General features: G+C 40.8%; 1 protein-coding gene across 2 annotated transcripts; it reads left to right on the top strand.

Moving 5' to 3' along the window:
* Nucleotides 1-12,412: 12,412 nt before the first annotated feature.
* On the top strand, nucleotides 12,413-24,579 carry LOC115773977 (cholesterol 24-hydroxylase-like). Of its 2 annotated transcripts, XM_030720961.1 has the most exons (17): nucleotides 12,413-12,555; nucleotides 12,878-13,089; nucleotides 13,164-13,241; nucleotides 13,376-13,457; nucleotides 13,759-13,832; nucleotides 14,265-14,351; nucleotides 14,500-14,638; nucleotides 15,649-15,759; nucleotides 15,851-16,013; nucleotides 16,187-16,252; nucleotides 16,710-16,782; nucleotides 16,993-17,077; nucleotides 17,244-17,354; nucleotides 18,301-18,303; nucleotides 23,193-23,281; nucleotides 23,407-23,473; nucleotides 23,564-24,579. In XM_030720961.1, exons 2-17 carry the CDS (start codon nucleotides 12,941-12,943, stop codon nucleotides 23,711-23,713), a joined length of 1,527 nt encoding a protein of 508 aa, XP_030576821.1. In that variant the 5' UTR covers nucleotides 12,413-12,555; nucleotides 12,878-12,940; the 3' UTR covers nucleotides 23,714-24,579. The 2 variants fall into 2 exon arrangements, with proteins under 2 accessions (XP_030576821.1, XP_030576822.1); XM_030720962.1 differs by lacking the exon at nucleotides 18,301-18,303.
* The last annotated feature ends 148 nt before the right edge of the window (nucleotides 24,580-24,727 follow it).

Genomic DNA, 24,727 nt, shown 5'->3' with positions numbered 1-24,727 from the left:
TCAGAGACAGAATTGTGGCAAGGCACAGATCTGGCCAAGGTTACAAAAGAATTTCTGCAGCACTCGAGGTTCCTAAGAGCACAGTGGCCTCCATAATCCTTAAATGGAAGAAGTTTGGGACAACCAGAACTCTTCCTAGACCTGGCCGCCCAGCCAAACTGAGCAATCATGGGAGAAGAGCCTTGGTGAGAGAGGTAAAGAAGAACCCAAAGATCACTGTGGCTGAGCACCAGATATGCAGTAGGGAGATGGGAGAAAGTTCCACAAAGTCAACTATCACTGCAGCCCTCCACCAATCGGGGCTTTATGGCAGAGTGGCCCGACGGAAGCCTCTCCTCAGTGTAAGACATATTAAAGCCCGCATAGAGTTTGCCAAAAAACAAATGAAGGATTCCCAGTCTATGAGAAATAAGATTCTCTGGTCTGATGAGATGAAGATTGAACTTTTTGGTTTTAATTCTAAGCGGTATGTGTGGAGAAAACCAGGCACTGCTCAACACCTGCCCAATACAGTCCCAACAGTGAAACATGGTGGTGGCAGCATCATGCTATGGGGGTGTTTTTCAGCTGCCGGGACAGGACGACTGGTTGCATTCTGAAGGAAAGATGAAATCGGCCAAGTACAGTGATATCCTGGAAGAAAACCTCTTCCAGAGTGCTCAGGACCTCAGACTGGGCTGAAGGTTCACCTTCCAACAAGACAATGACCCAAAGCACACAGCTAAAATAACAAAGGCATGGCTTTGGAACAACTCTGTGACCATTCTTGACTGGCCCAGCCAGAGCCCTGACCTAAACCCAATTGAGCATCTCTGGAGAGACCTGAAAATGGCTGTCCACCAAAGTTCAGCATCCAACCTGACGGAACTGGAGAGGATCTGCAAGGAAGAATGGCAGAGGATCCCCAAATCCAGGTGTGAAAAACTCATGGCTGTACTAGCTCACAAGCAGAGGGAGCCAAAGTACTGACATTCTGTACTTAAGTAGAAGTACAAGTACTTGTGTTAAAAACTACTCTGGTAAAAGTTGAAGTACTGGTTCAACTTCTGTACTCAAGTAAAAGTAAAAAAAAAAAATTCTACTCAAAGTAAGAAAGTAAAAGTAGCTCCTTGGAGGACGTTTCTACCTCTTTCTTACATCTTTCTCCATCTGAGTGAAGTTATCGCTCATTCTTTGCTCTCCCTTAAAATACAGCAGCTGTTCTTTTAGCTAGCAGACACACTGTGTGACAAACTGCACACACTTTTTTTGTCCTTTACGTTTTCTGTCATTTATTTTCCTCACCGTTCCGGCGTGCAGCCTGTATGTAAAGCGCAACTTCCTCTGGCTCTTTCCGGTCTCCGGGCGAGTGTTGCAGGAGCAACACTCGATTTGCAACAGTACAATGATATTTGTAAATGTAATTGTACATTAATTACTAACTGATCTCAAAAGCAAAGTCTAAAGAAAAAATAGCCATCAGGGAACAAATATTACCCATTTGATTCTGAGTTAACTTGGCTTTTTAAGACTCACAATTGTGGTGTAGAAATTAAAAATACAGACTCTTAAGTGAGAGTATTGACAAATTGTCATTGGGATAAAACGTGACATAAGCTATGACGACTTAGGAGAACTGGTCTACCTGTCGCAGGTACGTGCAATAAATTAGCAAAAAAATAATTAAACTTTATGAAAAAGGGCTCAAGCCATATCTGGATTACTTGCCTTTCCTCTTAAAATTTCCAGTGTGCTTTACTCTTTTTACTTTAAGTAAGTGACCCAAAGTGTCACTTAAGAGTTTCGGTTCTATATGCCTAAACATAAATGGCACAAAATGGTTAAAATGGATTAAAAATGTGAAATCAGTTCTTCTAATATTCAGTTCAGCTCCTATGTGTGTGGGAGGCTGGACAGATTCTTCAAGGATCCACTGAAATTTGATCCAGACAGATTTCACCCAGATGCTCCCAAGTAAGTAGCACAATATTTCACCATGCTGACATGTTTTATGTTTAATTAAATGTTCAGCCATTCCTTTTTATCTAAATTAAACATTGTGTGCAGTAACTGAGGCTGCCTCTTATCTGTTCAACAAGGCCTTATTACTGCTACTACCCTTTTGCCCTCGGTCCTCGCTCGTGCATGGGACAGAACTTTGCTCAGGTGAGTATGGCAGAATGAGTCGGCGCTCACCTATCCACTCACCTATAAATGCACTGACTAAACTCTGTGGGTGCTGCTGTGTTCTTTTAGATGGAGGCTAAAGTGGTGCTGGCCAAACTGCTGCAGAGGTTTGATTTCACTCTTGTCCTGGGACAGACCTTTGACATTCTGGATGCTGGCATGCTCAGACCAAAGAGTGGAGTGGTGTGCACTTTTTTTTAAACCCAGTAAATAAATCTATAAGTCATTTTGCCAAAAATTGATTGCAGCTTTAATCTTGTGACAGGAATGTTGTGTGTGACTCAAAATGACTTTATATCATTCATGAGAGATAAATCTGAGAAATGTTTGACAGATTATAGCTCAAACAGTCATTTACACCAGTAAATGTCTGCAACATGGCAGCAGCCTAAGCCGAGAAGCCCAGACCTCTCTCTCCCCAGCTACCTAGTCAGATGCCCGAGCCACCTCAACTGTCTCCTTTAGATGTGGAGGAGCAGCGGCTCTACTTTGAGCCCCTCCCGAATGGCTGCACTCCTCACCCTATTTCTAAGGGAGAGGAAAGCCACCCTTTGGAGGAAACTCATTTCTGCTGCTTGTATTCGTGACCTCCTTCTTTCACTCCCCAATGCTCAGGACCATAGGTGAGGGTAGGGATGTAGCTTGACCAATAAATCAACAGCTTCACTTTCACCCTCAGCTTCTTCTTCACCACGAGAGACCAGTGCAGCCTCTGCATTACTGCAGATGCAGCCCCAATCCGTCTGTCAATCTTCTGTTCCCTTCTTCCATCACTCGTGAACAAGACCCCAAGATACTTGAACTCCTCCACCTGGGGCAGCAACTTGTCCCTGAGCTGGAGTGACCACTCCACCCTTTTTTGGCTGAGGACCATGGCCGCAAACTTAAAAGTGCTAATTCTCATGCCAATCACTTCTCATCCGGCTGTAAACCATTCTACTGCGAGCTGGAGGTTACCGCCTGACGAAGCCAACAGGACCACATCATCTGCAAAGAGCAGAGGTGTGGTTCTGAGCCCATCAATGTGCCTAGAAAGTCTGTCCATAAAAATTATGAACAGAATTGGTGACAAAGGGCAGTCCAACCCCCACAGGAAACAAGTCTGACTTATTGCCGGCAATACAGACCAAGCTCTCGCTGTGGTTGTACAGGGACTGAATGGCCCTTGTAACGTCTGGGTTGTGTTCGGTGGTGAAGAGGAGGCGGCGGGCGTGCTTATCAGGCAGCAAAAATGCACAATCACACTGGCATTGGGAATTTCAGTGTTGCCCTTTTAATAAACGTAATCTTCACAACCTTATGAAGCCCGGTTGAACGGCTGCTACATAAACACACATGAAAACGAGCAGTGTTCATACAACCTATGACGGTACAAAAAATAAAGGAAAGGAAAGGGTCCGCCTCAAGCCAAAATGTCCGTGTGCAAAACACAACTCCTGCGCTCTCTACTGAGGAGCGGTGGGCGCACACTGGTGACATCATCAACACGAAAAGACCAGACTGTCGTAAAGAGACATCACAATTACGACTGTTACACCCTTCAGACTCCCCATACTCCCGCAGCACCTCCCACAGGATGTCTTTTCCAAGTCCACAAAACACATGTAGACTGGATGGGCAAATTCCCACGCACACTAGAATATCCTTGAGAAGATGAAGAACTGGTCCAGCATTCCACAACCAGGACAAAAACCACTTTGGTCCTCTTGAATCAGAGGTTCGACTAACAGATGGGCCCTCCTTTCCAGCACCCTCGCATAAACCTTACCGTGGAGGCTGAGGAGTGTGATCCCTGGATAGTTGGAGCACACCCTCTGGTCTCCCTTCTTAAAGATGGGGAACATCACCCTGGTCTGCCAATCCAGTGGCACCGCCCCAGATCTCCGCGCGATGTTGCAGAGACATGTCAGCCAATACAGCCCTACAACATCCAGAGCCTTCAGGAACTCAGGGCCAAGGAGTTGTTTAACCACCTTAGTGACCTCTCCCTCAGAGATGGGCATGTCATCCCCCTCATCCCCAAACTCTGCTTCCACTACAGCAGTGTTTTTCAACCACTGTGCTACTAGTGTGCCGTGGGAAATTATCCAATTTCACCTAATATGGCCCTGAGTGTCTGTGCTGTAGTAGTATCACTACTACATCACTAGACTAGATAGCAGCAGGTAGCGAATTGCATTGTACATAGAGACAAGAGAATTAAGCCGCTTTTCAATACGGAACGACTCGGTGCGGGTCGACTCGACTCGCCACGATTTGACGGCATTTCCATTAGAATCAGGTACACTTTGCCGGTCCTATTTACGTACTCACTCACCCAAGGTTCTAAGCGATCCGAGGCGATACAAAAATGTGGCGCGGAGGACAGCCTGCCACTGATTGGCCAGAGAGTGTGGTCACTAGCAGAGTCATGAGAGCGACTCCTTCAACAGAAAACCCCACTGCAAGAAACTGGAGGCACCCAAAGCACCGGTTGAATGCCCAGACTGACAGTTTGCAGCTGTAGTTTTGCAACATGAGAGCCATCTGAAACACACACAGCATACATATTTGATTGCCGCTGAAGCACCCCTTACCTGCCCCTACTAGCCGAACAGCTGGTTAGCACAGAGCCTGAGGCGGCTGATCAAAGGAAATTTGAATAACCATAACAAACTGAGCATCTAAACAGTAAGAAACACAAGCCGAAAACACAACAAAACGGAACTACACAAAAAGGAACACGAGACTCTGGGCCACCAGCCTACAATCATGACAAATAAACTAAATGCACAGTCCAAAAATGAACAGAATCTAGTGAATATTGCAATTTATTTGCCACCCAGTTAAGCCAATCAGATTTAATGGTCTTTACTTTAATGGTACTTTAAATATCTCGACTGTCTTTTTTATTTTGCTTATCAGATGGGAAAATACCTACAGGTACAGGTTGCACTGTAAACCCAGATTTTGATTCAACTTAAAAATATAATACTCATAATATTCCTTAAAATTGCCTAATATGTGAACATTACTTGTTAATTCTGAGTAAGCTGAGCTGTTTCATGTCCTTTTTTATTGTAATTGTGTTTTTAAGTCCAATTAAAAGCTTCTACTGAAATAAACTGAGTTTATATTACTTAAACAGCTGTCATTTTGCTACATTACTTAACAATTCTGAGTAGACTGTATTTTTTAATGGTCTCTCTCTCTTATTGAAATTAGGTGTTTAAATTCAAACAACTTAATATCATCAGGTTTAGCACCTGCCAAAAATCTAGTTTATATCAGTTTTTGAATGTGGACTGGAGCACACATTTGCGAGTATTCAGACTTAAACACAAATTATCCCAATTAGTTAATCTTAGTTTTGACTGGTAGGTCATATCATGTACAGTGACAATACTTGTTAGAACCATATATAAGGAGCATTTACAGTATATATTTTATGCAATGCTTTTGTATTTCATTTTTGTTATTCCCAGTAAATAAATATCAGTTTAAGTTAGCTTCATTGTGAAATTCGGTTTTTTATTTTGAAAGGCTTACTTCCTGTTGAGCTTTTGGAAAGAACAAAGAAATGGCTGAATAATTTTAGCAGCATGGAGCGATACAGTTTTTGACCATGTGTACCTTGTTCTGTTGAAAAGAGTAAAAGGTTATTGTAAAGGTGAATTTGGATCTTCAATTTTTGTATTTGCACCTTTTCTTGATAAAGATTTTTTAGTTAAAGTCATGGTTCTACAAGCGTCCTTTACTTTCCAGCATCGCGGAAAGGTATTGGATCTGTTGCCATGACAATTAGTCAAAAACTTTTCAGAATGGAAAGAAAGGACTTTCAGCTGACAACAGGAAACAGATTAGAGGAAGCAGCAGGATTAGGAGAGGTTAAGCACCATTCTCAAGACTGTCAGCATGCTGTAAATATCTGTCCTGCCAACTTGCTAATGGCGAAGCTAACTACGACAGTAAAGGAAGCTGCCATTCATAGTGCATACAAGTGGATGCCAAGAAGATAATAGGCAAAGCTGCTGAAGATTTTTCAAGTTTATAGAGTACAGAAGCATGTTGTGAATATTTGAAAGTTTGTTTGGAATATTTGATTGGACATTGTTGAGTTAAAGTATGGAAGATGAGCAGTTGTTTGATGCAGCACCAGACGCACCACAGGTTGGACACCACAGGAGGGAGCCAAAATACACACAAAAGGCACTTGAAGAGAAACTTCACAGGCTTATAGACCCATTTACTGTTTGTAAACAGTGATGATGCAGGTACGATGCGTGCGCATTTTGGAAACGGAAGTACGGCAGGGTTCAATAGCGTTTCAATGTACAAGGGATTATCAACGAAAGATCGTGAAAACTACCTGCAAAAATTAATTTTGACCACCAGCAACCGACTCCGACCCCTGTGGTATGTTAGCAAGTGGCGCAGTATCCGGGGGCGGATATATACGTGTATTATATGGAGAAACCCAGCGTACACACCGGAGAGAAGTTGCAGCGCATATAAGTCACTGGATGCTTACAATTATGTTTGCGGCCATGTAGCCAACATCAAATATCATGACACAGACTCGGAGTTTTGTGTCTTGAAGGCAGAAGTTCTTCCAAGTCAAAGACAAGGAAACAGGAGTGCTGTGTATGAGGCTCGGGTCATTGTAAACAAGTCAGAGAACTACGTCCTCACAGCGGATTGTACCTGCATGGCGTGAGTACTTCGTCAAATTGCTTTTCTAGCTTGTTAAGAGTTTTCCGGCTGCAGATATTAGTGATTTACAATGAAAAAATATATATATATACTTTTCCAGTCACACTGAGACTCGCTCAACCATTTATATGTGACTCTGCTCAGACTTTTGACTGGCACTGCATTTTGTAATCTATAGTGCGATTAAATATTAATTTAAAAATCAGGACTCCCTGAGTCCAGCAATGCCTCACCTGTAAATAGCCAGCCACACTACAGTTTAAAAGCCAAATAGCCTACCAGCTAATATTGTTTACGTTAGATACCTCATATCCCGGTATAAACAACGGAAAATAAATAACTTTACCTGATATAAAATGGGCGCTTCAAACGTGAGCATTTCTGATCCTCTCCTCAGTCCTGATCGTGTCCTCAGTCCAATTTTTATCAATACATTTGATACCCTGCGCAGTCTCCTTGTTCTTATTGATTTGAATGGGGTAGCAGTTCACTTCTGTTGCCAAATGCGCGCGCATCTTTTGATGACGTAGGCTGTAAATGGGTCTATAGACCCATACCAAAACTGGACTGAAGTTTTACTGAATCCCACGGGATCACGGCTGTATTCTTCCAGCCAAGCTAATTTTGTGAGAACGATGTCAAAGAAGATTGAGCTGGGATGAGGATGTTAAGGAAAAGGATTTGATTTTTGTCCCACAGCCAAAGCGGAGATACATGATTTCTCGGACGCAAGTGATGTTGGTTATGGCTCCGCTTCATACATTCTGCTGATCAAGATGGAAGATGGAAGGAGGAGCTGTGCATTGCTCATGGCTAAATACAAAGTTGTCCCTCTGAAGAAAATAACAGTCCCCCGGATTAAGCTGACTGCTGCAGTCATAGCAGTGAAGGTGGATAGACTGTTAAAACGGGAGTTGGAGACCCCCCTTGGAGAGTCTGTTTTTTGGACAGATGGCCGACTGTACTTAGGTACATAGAGAATGATGCCTCACGATTCAAGACCTTTGTGGCCAACCGGGTTGCATATCATCAGGGAAGCTACTTCACCATCTCAGTGGAGATGCACGAACTGTTCACTTAATCCAGCAGATATAGCTTCACATGGTACAAGATTCACCACTCTCATCCAGAACCACAACTGGATTGGTGGTCCACAGTTCCTTTATGGAGAGGAGTCTGAGTGGCCTAAAAGACCTGACATACCAAGCATCGTATATGGGGACAGTGAGATCAGAAAGATAGTGGTAGTCAGGCTTGTGAACCTAACTGAGGTTACACCCATCAGAAAACTGGTGGAGTACTATTCTGACTGGCATAGACTGAAGAAAGCTGTGGCATGGATGCTACGTATGAAAGACCTGCTTCACTGCCTTGTTGAGAGGAGAAAGGAATGTGAAAAGGTTGTTACACTGACAGAGACAGAACCATTAAAACAAAACCTGAAGGTGCATGAAGAAATGAGGAGGCTGAGTCAGTAAAAGGAAAGTAAAAGGAAAACCTCTGTTCGTGCAAAACTTGGAAGATGCAGAAGTTGTATTACTGCACCACAGTCAAGGAGTGATGTATCGAGAGGAGCTGGCTTCACTCCAAGGTAAAGATTCCCAATTAAAAAGGTCTAATCCATTTGCAGATTAGATCCTTTTTTTGCAAGATGGCATCATCAAAGTGGGCGGTCGATTGAACAAATCAGCCATGCCGGAGGAAGTCAGGTGCCCAACTTTGTTGCACAAAGAGCATCACATTGCTAGGCTGATTCTGCAGCAGGTTCATTGTCAAAACGGTCACTGTGGAAGGAACCAGCTGATTACAAAAATCAGGCAGCAATACTGGATACCAGGATTGAATAGAGCCACCCGCACAGTAATATCAAAATTTGTCACCTGCAGGAAGTTACATGCAAGGCCTGCAGTCCAAAAAATGGCAGACCTATTGGAGGAGTGTGTACTCCTAGACAAGCCACCATTCACCCATGTGGGAGTAGACTATTTTGGACCTTTCAGTATGAAAAGGGGGCACAGCTTAGTGAAGCACTGTGGTGTTCTGTTTACATGCCTAGCACTGAGCGCAGTCCACATAGAGGTGGCACACTCTTTGGATACCTCATCACGCATAAATGCCATCAGAAGGTTTATATGTAGAAGAGGTCAAGTTTCTACTTTGGGATCAGACAATGGAACTAATTTCATTGGCACTGAAAAGGAGCTCAGAGAAGCCCTAGCAGAGCTTGACCACACCAAAATAAGAGAAAATCTGATGCAAAAGAGTATCATATGGACCTTTAACACTCCAACTGCCTGCCATCAAGGTGGAATATAGGAAAGGCAGATTCGTACTAGGGATGGCACGATACCACTTTTTTATGTCCGATACCGATACTGATATTTTACATTTGGATATCGGCCGATACCGATATAAATCCGATATTTAAAATTGATCCAGGCATTTAAAAACATAAAAAAAAAATTTTTTTAAAAAGAAGTCAACAGTCTCTCACACAACAAAATCAAAGTCTTTTAGTTGTCTCACATACAAGAGTAAGGACCAGGGCGGGCAGAGCTTTTTAGGCAGTGGCACCAAAGCTCTGGAACTGTTTACCACTCCAGCTCCATTTAGCTGACTCTGTGGCATCATTTAAAAAATAGTTGAAAACTTTTCTGTTTAACCAGGCTTTCTGGTTTCTGACTTTATTTTTATTCTTTTTCTTTTATATGGTAATGTTATTATGTTTTTAACATAGTGTTTTCTGGAGGTGGGGGATGATATTGTGTTTTAATTATTGTACAGCACTTTTCTGTCTGTGAAAAACGCTATATAAATAAACTTTACTTACAACAATAACTATCACCTGAATCCTGTTGCTTCTGTGTGAGAAGCATGTTGCAAATTTCATTAGGGCTGCAACTATTGATTATTTTAGCAATTGTGTATTCTATTTATATTGATTACCCAAGTAACTGGATAAGAAATACTTTTTTTCATATTAACAGTTCATCTGCATATTTTAACTTCCGTACTGCAGTTTTTCCCTGTGTGAAACAAACAGGGTGGATGGAGCAGCTACAAAGTTCTCTTTTCTTCACTTACTGATCAGGTGGTTGATGAAGGACCTCCAGCTGTTTCCCAATAAAGGTTTAATGGAGGTTACAGGGACGAAAAGGCTTCTTTTGGTCAATAGAAAAACATTTCCTTCTGCTCCATCTGAGCGCGCCGGCTCCGCCTCTTTCCGCTTGTGCAGACAGACTGCACGTAAATCAGCTGACTGCTGCTATTGCGTCATCAGTGTTCACGCGAAAAACTAGGGGCTGCGTGAGCGCAATCTTGTAATGCTTTATATTCACAAGCATTCTCCTAAATACGTTTCTACTGCAGGTCTATATTTAGTCACAAATCAGGGATTAAAGTATCAAAAATATTTTGACGGAAGGGGTCCTTCCGGTACCGGACAGTCACCAGTGCTAATAGCTGCGCTCGCTAGCAGTATGTCCGGGAGCTGAAGTAGAGAAAAAAATAACAGCTCATTCTCAGCACAGCAAGCACAACACACAAACAAGGCAGAGAGCGGTGGAGGCGGAAAAACATGTCAGCGATGATCGCTCAGTGTCAAAGGGAATCCGTCGCAGTGACAGAGGATCTGAGGGGGTTGTTTTCTAACTCCTGATCCCCCACTCCATTCCAGTAGGTGGCAGTAATGCAGCTCTAAGCTGGTTTGGTCAACCGCAAACCCACAAGAACAAGAAGATGACTGAGCCCTGTAATGCAGCTAATGTAATGTGAGCGAAACGTTGTTTAATGTATCGGATTACATTTTTTTATTTCTTTCCGATATCCGATCCAGTAATTTAGGCCAGTATCGGACCGATACCGATACTGAATATCGGATCGGCGCATCCCTAATAAGTACTGTCAGGAAGGTGTTGAACTCTGTTTTGAGGCAGCAGATATTAAATGACAATTTCCTTCACACGCTGTTATGCGAAGTTGAAGCAATCATAAATGATCATCCTTTGACTGCTGCATCACATAATCCATATGACCTGGAGGTTTTGATCCCAAATCATCTTCTGTTATTAAAGAGGCAGTCAATCCTTCCTCCAGGCGTGTTTGATAGTGATGATGTGTACTCACGTTGAAGATGGAGACAGACTCAATGCGTGGCCGACTTGTTTTGGTCAACATGGACACAGGAATACCTTCTGTTGCTACAGGAGCGGCAGAGATGGCAAACTTGAAAGAGGAACTTTGTACCTGGAGATCTTGTGCTCATTGTTGACAGTTCTGCCACAAGAAATACTTGGGTGACTGGAAGAACCCAAAGGACTTTCCCAGACTCCAGAGGAGTTGTGCAATGAGTTCAAGTTCAAACCGAGTCTAGTCTGTTAGATAGACCTATGAATAAACTCTGTTTGTTTCAGGAAGCAGAATGATTCAAGAAAGGACTGCTGGTGGACTCAAGGCCATGACCATGATAGATTTTGAGTTAAGTTGAATAATTTGTATTAAGTGATAGTCACTAGCAGAACAAATCAAAGCCGGGCCGGGGGTAGGGGAAAATTACTGGGCCTTTTATACTCAAATAATTAAGCTCATCATAACATCATTTTAAAACATACACATGCCTGCAGCAGCAGGCATGTGTATGTTATGAAGTGCCACTCATGTTAGCTTAGTCCAGGGATCGTCAACCTGTAATCTGGAAAGAGCCATTTGAACCCGGTTTCCATGGAAAATAAAACAGTGAGAGCCGCAAATACTAGCGGAAGCCGGTAGCCGCTACTGGAAGCCCGTAGCGGCTACCGCGAGTGATGAATATATTGAGAAACGAAAATAAATAAATAGATAAATAAAATAATTTTATTTTAGTATTTCAAGATCACAATAATGTTCCAATTTAAAACTACAACAAAAACTGAACTGACAAAAATAAAATGCATTTCAATTGGATACTTATAATTTACTTCCGTGAGCCGCACAGAGCCGTAGATTAAGCCTGGATGAGCCGCGGGTTGCCGACCCCTGGCTTAGTCTGTAAAAATGCTCCACTTAGTTTACTGTTGCCAAGTGACTGATGATGACGTTGGGGGATGGTTGGTGGCGAGTTTTACCCAAAATACACCTGGAGAAAATATTGGCGATCCACTTGAAAATTTGCGTGTCATAAAGTTAAATGTAAGAGTGAAAATAAAGCCAGTCATGCAGCACAACATTTTATTCAATATTTTACACCTACTACATTGCTAAAGTCATTTGGTCTTGTAAAGTTTTTAGCAACCATGACTCAGTCCCGACTGTGGCAACCTTTAAAACTCCTGTGTAAAACATGAATGATGGGAGATGTAAATTAGGCTATATCTTTGGTCATATACTGTACTCATGTGAATACACTCAGGAGAGTGTATTCACATGAGCTCTGGTCGGACGGGACAGAGGCCTGGCTGCCTGAAATCTTCCCAGTAAGTCAATATCAGTTTAAGTTAGCTTTATTGTGAAATTCAGTCTTTTATTTTGAAAGCCTTACTTCCTGTTGAGTTATATGTTATGTTAGAAAGAACTGTATAAGCAGGGAGCAATACAGTTTTTGACCGTGTGTACCTTGTTCTGTTGAAAAGAGGAAAAGGATATTGTAAAGATGAATTTGGATCTTCATTTTTTGCATTTGCACCTTTTCTTGATAAAGATTTTTTAGTTAACACAACACAGGTATTGGATCTGTTGCCATAACAATACTTTTAGAATAATGTCTCTTCATACATTGCAACTGTATTTATGACTGTGTTATTGTTCCTCTACTCTGTGTTCTATATTAAAATCAATCACAATCTTATTGAGCACTTAAAATACCTTCATTGAACTGTGATCACAGGTTTCTTGCAATTTGCATCAACGCATGTGGAAGGATAGCCCTGAAGTTTTATTGACTGTGTTATACTGTGATGATGGAGTGTCGCTTTAAATTTTTTTGGAGCAGTGTTGGCTGCTTCTGTTTTAGAGTGCTTGATAACAGCTCGCTTTTTTCTTTCAGTCTGACCGTCAACTGCCTGACACAAAGCTCAAACAGCTATAACGCAAAAGTCTGTGGGACACGATGGCAGTTTCCAGTGTACTTCTGAGTTTGGCTGCTCAGGCTCTGATGTTTCTGCTCCTTCTGCTGATCATTGTGTTTCTCGGCTACTGCTTGTACATTAAATACATTCATATGAAGTATGACCACATACCCGGGCCGCCAAGAGACAGGTAAGTGAAGCAGTCCTTTAAAGCAGGTGTGCGGACGTTACCTGAGAATGACGTACCTGGCTTTGTCTCCCCAGTTTTTTCTTCGGACACTCAGCATCGCTTGTGAAGATGTTGGAAAATGACGGAAATGTACACGACAAATTTCTGGAGTGGTGAGTTAAGCACAAACCAGTATAGATGTTTCCAGTAATTCTTGCCTATATAACAAATACATTACAGTACTTACTGTGTACTCTTTGCAACCCCACCTGTATTAAAAATGGTGTTATTATCATGTCACTTGCAGGGCCAAGAAGTATGGACCTGTCTACAGGTTAAATGTGCTTCATTACATCATAGTGTGTACATACTGTCCAGAGACCACCAAGGTAAACGCTTGTTTCATTACTGTTTTTAGAAACAGCTCTTTTGACATTAAACACACAGGTGTCATTAATGAAGGGGCTGCTGAGGTCTACAAATGCCTAGAAATCTGTAAATTATTCCGATTTCTCTGCTGTTTTTTGTGGCTACAGTGCAGTAGACCTGCTGGGTGTGAAAGTTCGCCCATGAAAACACTTGGCAGCAGTCCCTGTTGATAAACAGTACCAGTCACTGCCATGTTTGCGACCTGATGATTCACATTTAAACTCCTCCTCTCTGTTAATGTCTTTTTGTTTGTGGTTTCAGGAAATCCTGATGTCACCAAAGTACCCCAAAGAGAAATTAGCCTACGAGAAACTTTTCAACCTGTTTGGTCAGAGGTAATTGATCAGAATGTCTGAGTTGCTCAAGTGTACAGTTTTGATTAAGAAGTGGATTAGAGAGACTCTATTGTTCAAACTCATCCCTCCAATTCTTGGTTGTTTTTTTTACGTCATTAAGATGTGTGCTGTACAATCATTACACCCTGGAAAAAGAACAATTCAAAGAAATCATTAAAAGTCCCAAATTACCATGACTTTAATGCCTATGTATGGGTGGAAAGGATGTATCCATACATTACTGTTCATACTGAATACAAGTCAACAGTAATGTGCCATGTTGTAAAGCTGTCTGTGCATCAGTTTAACAATGAAAATAAACCATGCTTTGTGATAGCATAATATGTTGAACTCCTGATTCAATTGACTGAAAATTCTTTGGTTTGCAGTCATATTTTTGAAAGCATTCTCGTAACTGTCTTTTGTTTAAAGGTTTTTTGGCAATGGTCTGATAACAGCACGTGATCATGAGCAGTGGTACAAACAGCGCCGTATCATGGACCCTGCCTTCAGCAGCCTGTGAGTTAAACAGAACAAAATGACAGAATGACGTGTCTGCTCAGCCACCCGTTTATGTCCCATATTTACACTCATAGTGGATAAAAATCAGCATTGTTGTTTGTTGTTTATGTGCTGTTCCTCCATCTCAAACTTGTGTTACTTCCAGGTATCTGAGAGGTCTAATGGGAACCTTCAATGAGAGGGCAGAGAAACTGATGGATAAACTCGCAGAGGTTGCTGAGAGTAAAACAGAAGCTAATATGCTCCACCTGGTCAACTGTGTTACCCTGGATGTTATTAGTAAGGTATTATAGTACAGTAAGTTTAAGACAGAGAGAGGGGGGACAACATCCTGCAACAGGCCACAGGTTGGACATGAACCCTGGCTGGCTGCACCTTGGCCATGCATCATATGTGATCACCTGCTCACCCAATAAGCCACCCTGGCACTGTAACTACTTCCTGGTCAATCATTGAGTCCACGCTTCATACTGATGTTAATGAAGTTCATTTATTCTTCATTATGAACTCATCTTTAGAGAACACCGTGAAAACTGAAATGAAATTAAAAATTTCAATGAATCTTTTTATAACAGACAGATAATTTCCACATATTCAATATACTGTTCAAAACAATAGCCATGTATAAGAATTCAAGTTGTAAACAAACACTGTTAGCTTAACAAGCAATTATGAAGGTCTAACTCTTGTTGTGAATAATGGCAACAGGATATATCAGACAGTAAACAACTATCAACCCATCACAGCTGGGATAGGCTCCAGCCCCCCCGCGACCCTTAAGAGGATGTGCGGAAGCGAATGGATGGATGGTAAACAACTATCATTCTATGAGGAGTATGTGCTAATGCACCAACAGCCTTGTGCAGACTAGGTAGCTCATACTCAATAACATGCAACATACAATCGTGCAAATCAGTGTTTCACACCACAACTCCGTACATGTGTCATCAAAGTAAATAAAGTACATCGTTTTACCGTGTGCACCCTTGACCAGTTGTAGAATGGCAATCTTTCTCTCTCTTACTCTTTTCTCTCTCTTGCTTGTGTCTCTCCAATCCGTATTTCCGCGCTCTGAGCTGTTGTGAACCTGACGGACCACTACTTCCAGTTTAACGATGTCAAAATAAAAGAACGATAAATAACATGATCCATTCAAAATACAAGCTTATGGTATTATTTACAGGCACTCCATCAAGATGTTCTTAACTCTGTAGAAGGCACAAGCTGGAAAGGTTCTAATCATGTTTTAGGTGTGAGTTCATGTCTGTGCATGTTTGTCCTTGATACATTTCAGGTCGCCTTTGGGGTGGACTTGGACCTCCTGAATAATAGCTCACCTTTCCCTAAAGCCATTGAGACATGTCTGAGAGGAATGGTTTACTATGTCAGAGACATGTTTTTTGAGGTATTACTTCACTGTTTGTTAATACGTAGTATGTCTGTCATGAACTTTGTTAACAATATGACATATTAAACCCCTGAGTCTGCCTTTCCAGTTCAAACCCAAGAACAGAGCATTTGTTAATAAGGTGAGGGAAGCGGCCCGTCTGCTGCGCACAACTGGAGCGAAGTGGATCAGTGAGAGAAAGACCGCCATACAAAACGGTGACGAGGTCCCCAAAGACATCCTGACACAGATCATCAAATCTGCCAGCCAAGGTTGTGGTCACCAAATTTCACATTTAATTAGACTCAATAAGAGCAGCATTATAGTGTCTTTCTGATTCAAAGTGATAAACAAGACACAAAAATGTAACACACAGTTGCGAATAATGACAAAAGACAGAAAAAGTGAAATATGAATGTATATGTCCATTTTCTTATCATTTCAGAGGAAAGCATGACTGAAGAAGACGAGGAATTTATGTTGGACAATTTTGTGACATTCTTTATTGCAGGTGAGTCGCTCTTGTTTCAGCTTTGTGTGTGAAATGCTCAAAAAAGGATGCTGTGCTGCTCTGTAGCACAAGATGAAGTTCACTGCATTAAAGGGTCAAGTGTTATATCAGCCTTTAAGTGAGAGCTGTGCATTGTTGGTTATATATAGAGTGCTCATACCTCAAAGGTATAAAAAAAAAATATGCATTACTCTTTTTAGTCTTTGCGTTTGTGACAGTACAATGATATTTGTACTTGTATTTGCACATTAATTACTAACTGGTCTCAAAAGCAAAGTCTAAAGAAAAAATAGCCATCAGGGAACAAATACTTATTACCCGTTTGATTCTAAGTTAACTTGGCTTTTTAAGACTCAGAATTATGGTGTAGACATTAAAAATACAGACTCTTGAGTGAGAGTTGTGCATTGTTGATGTCGGTTTCTGATGCAGCACTGACAAATTGGTAATTTGTTAGGGCAAGAAACAACAGCTAATAAACTGGGTTTTTGCATCATGGAGCTTGGAAGACATCCTGAAATCCTGGAGAAGTAAGAAAGCATACAGAACTCAGCAATTTAGATGATTTTATTTACGTTTTATTTGCAATTTTCTATATTTTTGCATGACTGTAACCTGAAATATCATCTTATTGAACCCAGGACATGTGTAAATGCAGGTGCATTATTCTCAATAAATAAAGAGAAAAAAATCAAATATCTTTTCAATCGTTTGATTGGCTTCCCTTTATCTACCGTCAGAGCAAGGAAAGAGGTGGATGATGTCATTGGGATGAAACGTGACATAAGCTATGACGACTTAGGAGAACTGGTCTATCTGTCGCAGGTACATGCAATAAATTAGCAAAAATATTTAAACTTTATGAAAAAGGGCTCAAGCCATATCTGGAGTTCTTGCATTTCCTCTTAAAATTTCCAGTGTGCTTTACTCTTTTTACTCTTTTTAAGTTAGTGATCCAAAGTGTTCACCTCACATCATAATCTCCCCCCAGGTGCTGAAAGAGACTCTGAGAATTTACCCCACAGCTCCGGGCACATCTCGTGATGTAGCTGAAGACATGGTCATTGATGGTATCCACATCCCTGGGGGATTCAGTGTTTTTGTGAGTCATTTGCTTTCTTTTTTTTTTTTTTTTAAACATGTCTTTATTAGTTTTATGCATGTACAAATACCATGAACGACACTTCCCAAGCCTTCCCATATTGAACAACTGGCAGTATTTAAATAATAATAATAATAAACAAATATAAATATATAAATAAACAAACAACAAAGAAGTCACTAATAATAAAAGAAATTAAAGAACATGCATTCCTCACACAAAGTAGATATTATAATTATCTCACTCTTCCAATTGTGATATTGAAATATCACAATTTTGAACAAACTCCAAAAACATCTTCCATATATCATAAAACTCAGAAGCTTTTTTCCTTACTATATAGGTCAGCTTTTCAAGTGCCAAACTTGAAGTTAAGTTCTTTAACCAGTGGCTAAGAGAGGGGTAGTTTACATTTTTCCAGAATAGTGCAATAGAGCACCTGGCCTGTAGTAAACACAGGTCAATCATTTTTCTTTCCCTGTCGGTTCCAGACCAATTTTCTGGATAACTACCAAAAATACATAACTTAGGGCATAAAGGTATTGGGTTTGTTACTGTCTGAGAAAGAAGGTTTAACATGGAACTCCAAAATCTTTGTATCTTCTCACATTCCCACAAGCAGTGATATAATGAGCCCTGATAGGAGTTACATTTATAACAAAGATCTGGAATCCTGGGGTCAAATTTATTCAGCTGTAAAGGGGTGATATATGTTCTCATTATCCAGTTATACTGTATTATTCTCAGTCGGGTGTTGATGGTTTGTGTATGCGCCTTTAAACATATTCTACTCCACTCCTCAGGTGAGATATCCTCCTGTAAATCACGTATCCAACACTGTCTTTTACTTTCAGAATTGTCATTGTGGTTCTCAACCAACATGTTATATAATTGAGTGATCAGGCCTTTACTGATGGGTTTATTTTTTGTCACAAATCTTTCTAAGATGGTGAGTGGAGGTTGTACCAAGCTTTTTAAACGTCCCCGAATAAAGCTTCTAAGTTGTAAGTATTTAAAAAAGTGTTTCTGTGGCACGTTAAACTTGACCCTCAACTCCTCAAATGACATTAGATTCTGATCCTTGTATACATGTTGCAGTGTTGTTATACCCCTCTCAAACCATGCTTTAAACCCCAGGTCTTTTTTTGCCGCACTGAAGTGTTCATTGCCCCAAATTGGTGAGAAAGAAGACAGCATTGGGGTATCTCCCAACCGTTTATGTACCTCATGCCACAGTGTAACAGTATTCTTTACAAAAGGGTTAACTATAGTTTGCTTTAGCTTCTCCAGAGGTGCAGAGTATAACAGGCTGTCCAGGGGCAATCCCTTGGAGGATAATTTTTCAATTTCTACCCAGGGCAAATTCTCTTTGGAAAACCAGAACATTGTGGCTCTCACCTGGGCAGCCCAGTAATACCACTGCAAGTTGGGAAGCTGCAACCCTCTTCTATCGTAGGGCAGATATAAAAGGGAGAGTCTGAGTCTTGGCTTTCTCTTATTCCAAATGAAATTTGAAAGAAGCTTTCTGATTCTAGGAAAAAATGAAGATGGGGGAGCTAATGGAATTGATTGGAAGAGATAGAGAAATTTGGGTAGTATATTCATCTTTATTATGTTTATTCTGCCCACTATAGACAGAGGCAGCGTTGTCCACCTTGTGATATCCTCTGACACTTTCACTAGCAGAGGATCGTAATTTATTGAACTAAGATTGGTGACTTTTGGGGCTATTCTTATACCCAAATACTTGAATCCTTCTGTAGCATTCACAAATGGGTGGGAGACAGTTGGTTTACTTCTGTCTTCTTCACTCAGAAACATTATGGATGATTTATCATTATTCACTTTGAAACCCGAGAAGGCACTAAACCGATCAATCAGGCTCAAGAGAGACGGAACTGATTCTACGAGATGAGACAGAAAAATTAGGGTGTCATCTGCATACACTGCTATATGGTGACCCAGGTCTCCCAATCTGATACCATAAATTGAGGGGTGCGATCTAATTGCAATTGCCAAAGGTTCCATAGCTATTACAAAGAGCAAAGGTGAAAGTGGAGAACCCTGCCTTGTGCCTCGTTGGAGCTCACACGGTCGTGATACTATTCTATTCATAGATACCATTGCGGTAGAATCCATAAATAAAATTTCAACCCACTTACAAAAATAGTTGCCAAATCCAAAACGCTTAAGTACCTCAAGAACATATACCCATTCGACTCGGTCGAATGCCTTCTCTGCGTCCAGTGATAAAACTGCAGTGTCAGGGGACCCTTCACACATGTGGATTACATTAAGAACTCTTCTAATATTATGGAAGCCCTGGCGACTTTGGACAAATCCATTTTGGTCTGAATGTATAATGGCTGGTAAAACCGTCTCTAATCTCATAGCCAATACTTAAGCTAAAATTTTTGTGTCAGAATTCAGGAGTGATATGGGTCTATAAGAGCCCCTTTCAGTTGGTGATTTACCTGGTTTTAAAATAAGAGTGATCAGGGCTCTTTGCAGCGAGCTAGGAAGGTGACCTATCTGAAATGATTCCTCAAATACATCTAACAATGGACCAATTAATTTTTCTTTAAACAATTTGTATATATCTATTGGAAGTCCATCAGGACCTGGTGCTTTACCACCATTCATACTAGTGATGGCTTTGCAAATATCATCTCGATCTACTTTTTTATCAAGGCCAGTTCTTGTATTTTCTGAAATACAAGGGATATCCAGTTTGTCCAGAAAACTTTTTTGTTTAACCATATCCAGTAGGCAATCTCCCTTATACAGGGTTTTATAATATGAGACAAAAGTGTTATTAATTTCCTCTGGATCTGTAGTTAAATCTCCCTGCTCATTTCTAATTATATTTATAGCTCTGTCTGATTCCAGTTTCCTAATTTGCCATGCAAGTAATTTACCGGGTTTTTCACCCTGGTCATAAAAAGTTTGGTTCAGTCTTATTATGCTGTCTTCAACTTTTGATAAAGACAACTCCTCATACTCTGCCTTAAGAGCCTGCAGTTCTTGTTTTGTTGGTAAAGAGTGATCATGAAAACTCATCCTTTCTAATTCTCTAATTTGGGACTCCAATACATTCATTCTATGTTTGAATTTGTTATGTTTAAAACTAGTGAAACTAATCATTTGCCCTCTAATGTATGCTTTAAAGGCCTCCCATCTGATAGCTGCTGATGTTTGATTTGTATTTAAAGAGAAATAGACATCGATGTGCTCCCCGATAAATGTTATAAAATTTGGATCGTGTAACCACTTAGGGTGCAGGCGCCAGCTAGAGCATCTTTTGTTTAGATGGGAATCCATGTAATAAACTGAAATTGGGGCATGATCCGACAAAACAATACTATCATACCTGCAATTAGTTATATTTGGTAGTAAAGGATATGAGATTAAGAAATAATCTATTCGGGAGTATGAATTATATGTTGAGGAATAACAAGAATATTCTTTTTTACCTGGATACTGCATTCTCCAAGGGTCACAAAGATTTGGATCTTTTATATACTGTTGTAGTTTCTTTCTAGTTTGAGGATGGGAGATGTCTGATCCTGATGAGTGATCAAGCTTTGGATCTAGAGTGCAGTTGAAATCACCTGCCATTATTGTTTTACCTGGAAGCGCAGCTACCAGCAGAAACAAATTTTCAAAAAATGATGGACTGTCTTCGATAGGGCCGTATACATTAACCAAATTAATGTTTTCTCTCAAAAGAGTTCCCTGAACCACCAAAAATCTACCTGCTGAATCATAAACAGTATTATTAATTTGGTAAGGCACAGAATTGTGGACCAGCACCATAATCCCCCTAGATTGAGATGAGAAGCATGAAGCCAACACGGTACCAGCCCATCTTCATCGCACCTTCACTAAGTCCTCTTTAAGTAAGTGCGTTTCCTGAATGAAAACTACAGAAGAATCAAGCTGTTTAAGTCGATTAATAACCTGTTTTAGTTTAGCTAGTTTAACCATTCCCCTTACATTCCAAGAGGTAAATTTCAAATTCTTGTTACCACTGATCTTGAATATATACTAAAATGGGTTTAACATTTTGTCTATCAGGAAGAAAAAAAAACCATACAGTGTGAGGAAAATGTAAAACATACACAAAAAACAACACAAAACAAAAACCAAAAAAACCAAAAAAACCAAAAAAAAAAAAAAAAAAAAACGAAGCTGCCATAAACAAATCCCCTGGGCTGTCACCCAGAACAAGACAGCCTTACCATCCCCTCCCCTCCCCCTGACCTCGGGGTGAAGTTAGATGCACACACTGATCCAATTAAACAAGGGAGCAGTAAAACCAAACCAGACACTGCAGCAATATCCCTATGTAGGAAGAAAGAAGATTAACAGAACATGCAAGACTCCTGGCAAAGGTGTAAGTTTAACACGGTAGGATGTCCAAAATTCTCAAACACAATCTATTCGGCCTCAATAGTTTCTTGTAAAAAGTTGATCAGAGAAAAAACAAACAAACAAACAAAACAAAAAAAAATCCACTTTAACCAAAAGCGGCCCCTGTTAACAGGGCGGTCGCGTCTCGTTCAATTAAAACGAGAATAAGGCCATGACAAGAGAAAAGAGGCCAGATCTCAACATCACCTGAAGCTTTATCCAAAACATAACATACTTATTGGAGGATGATCAATGTCCAAAAGCTTCTTTTACTTGCTCCGTTTATCGACGGCGCGTTGCAGATTCTGGACAAAAGTTTCGGCATCTGTTGGGGATTCAAACTCACGTGTTTGTCCATCTACTGTCACACGAAGTTTGGCCGGATAGATTATTCCGTAGCGAATATCCAGTGATCTCAGCTGTTGCTTTATCCCGTCAAAGCGCCTCCTCCGCCGATAAGTCTGGGAAAAACATCACCTCCTGACCGCCACACAATACTTTGCCCTTAGCTCTGGCTGCTCGCATAACACGGACTTTGTCTTGGAAGTTTAGGAACTTGATGATGATGACTCTTGAAGACGGGGGTCTGTTGGACAGTGAGCGGCCCGGTAGCCTGTGCGCTCTCTCAATGATTAAAGGAGTTGAAAACATTGCAGGTCCCAGAGCCTCTGGAAGCCACTTCTCCAGGAATGCAATCAGATCATTTTTTCCCACATTTTCGGGTACGTTAACTAGTCGCAAGTTCGACTGACGAGAGCAGTTTTCAAGCTTGTCAATTTTGTTAGTAAGAATAGCCATTTGTTTAGACAGTGCATCAGTCTTGCCTTTCTGCGAGTTGACTGTGTCTTCAACATTAGAAATGCGCTCTTCTGCTTGATCCATACGGCCTGAGAAGTCTCTCACATCTCTCTTGACATCTTGAATTGCTTTCAGGACCCCATCGATCTTTGTGGCAAAGTCATTTCTGATTACATCAAGTATCTGAATAACGTCCATATTACGAGTCTTTTCTGTCTCCATGTCATCCGGTTGAGATATTGGACTAGCATTACCTGCAGAGCTAGCCGGGCTGTTAGCGTCCATGTTGTCGTCGTTGTTCTCGATCGGAGAGTAGTCGTTCCTGGCCTTGTTCTTCACCTTCTTTGGCGGCATAGTTACTCTAGCGAGTCAAACAAAGCTGCCACCACTGTTTGAAATTTCTACCCGTGTTGAAGGAGGATGTTTTACCAGAATTTAATCACCTATTGCCAGGAGCTCACACAGAATACATGCAGTTAGTTCTGTGCCATAACCACGCCCCCCGAGTCATTTGCTTTCTAATATGTTTCAAACTCCAAGACAGAAAGTGAGTTTTGTTTTTATATGTGTAAACAAAATTGTCACAAAATGGATTAAATATGTGAAATCAGTTCTTCTAATATTCAGTTCAGCTCCTATGTGTGTGGGAGGCTGGACAGATTCTTCAAGGATCCACTGAAATTTGATCCAGACAGATTTCACCCAGATGCTCCCAAGTAAGTAGCACAATATTTCACCATCCTGGCATGTTTTATGTTCAGTTTAATATTTATCCACTCATTATTATCTAGATAAAACATTGTGTGCAGTAACTGAGGCTGCCTCTTATCTGTTCAACAAGGCCTTATTACTGCTACTACCCTTTTGCCCTCGGTCCTCGCTCGTGCCTGGGACAGAACTTTGCTCAGGTGAGTATGGCAGAATGAGTCAGCGTTCACCTATCCACTCACCTATAAATGCACTGACTGAACTCTGTGGGTGCTGCTGTGTTCTTTTAGATGGAGGCTAAAGTGGTGCTGGCCAAACTGCTGCAGAGGTTTGATTTCACTCTTGTCCCGGGGCAGTCCTTTGACATCCTGGATGCTGGCACGCTCAGACCAAAAAGTGGAGTGGTGTGCACGTTGAGCCACAGGGATCACAAAGAATAAAAGGCCTTAAAGTACATAAAAAAAAAAGCCATAGTGGTCTATAGGGTAAAACTTGGCTTATCTGTACTACTGCCTCAAACCTGTGATTGAAAAAGTCTTTATAAGGAAACATTATTAAGCATGAAGTATACAGTATAGTCATATGAAATTAATGCAACGATTATTTCTTTATTTGCAATGGTAATATAGGAGCAATTTGAGGAGGGCTGGGTTTAATGCCATTCATATAATCTTTCACAAATGTATCTCTGTGTAATGACTTTATTATAACCAGCGAGGTACACAACTTTTGCTGCATATAACACTAATATGTAAATGCTGAATGTGAACGTTGATTTGTTTGCTGAGCACTAATTTCACATGTACACATGAGGCCACTGAGAGCTTGATGGGAAGTTTGTCTTTAATCTTAGTTTTGCCTCGTAGGTCATATCATATGCAGTGATGGCACTTTTGAGACTGACTTCTCACCGTGCATTACCAGTACAGTCATGGTTAAAAGTTCCTGGATCATGAAGTCACTGATGCCATTGAGCGATGCCTTCAAGTTTCCCAGACCTGAATCCAGCTGAGAACCTCTGGGAGCTTCTGCTTCAGTGCATCTAAATAGCACCACAGATCAGATCAGAGCATCATTGAGCTCCTGGACAAAGGTTATATCTAAAATAAAGAAATGAGCTGTTTTGCAGATATATTTATGACTTTGTTATTAGACCTCTACTCTGTGTTCTGTATTATAGTAAATCACAACCTGTTTGGCCACTTAAAATAGCTTCATAGGACATTGTCATTTTTCTTGCAATTCGTCCTGCCTTGTTGTGCAGATTGAAAAAGAAAATTTTTGATGTAAATGAGATTTTTTTATAACAAGATATAATAAAATCTATAAAAGTCATTTTGCCAAAAATTGATTGCAGCTTTAATCTTGTGACAGGAATGTTCTGTCTGACTCAAAATGATCCCGGCTGTAAACAATAGAGTGGCAGGTTCTCCAAATAGAGTAGTGAAAAGTCC

Source organism: Archocentrus centrarchus, chromosome 24 (genome assembly GCF_007364275.1).
Source record: "Archocentrus centrarchus isolate MPI-CPG fArcCen1 chromosome 24, fArcCen1, whole genome shotgun sequence".
Lineage (NCBI taxonomy): Eukaryota > Metazoa > Chordata > Actinopteri > Cichliformes > Cichlidae > Archocentrus > Archocentrus centrarchus.
Note: the sequence above shows the minus strand (reverse complement) of the source record. Positions and strands in the feature narration are given on the sequence as shown.

Coding starts and splice junctions, on each gene's coding strand:
- LOC115773977 (XM_030720961.1), top strand. CDS start 12,941: ATGGCAGTTTCCAGTGTACTTCTGAGTTTGGCTGCTCAGGCTCTGATG. Junction 13,090..13,163: donor CCCGGGCCGCCAAGAGACAG/GTAAGTGAAGCA, acceptor TTGTCTCCCCAG/TTTTTTCTTCGGACACTCAG. Junction 13,242..13,375: donor CACGACAAATTTCTGGAGTG/GTGAGTTAAGCA, acceptor TGTCACTTGCAG/GGCCAAGAAGTATGGACCTG.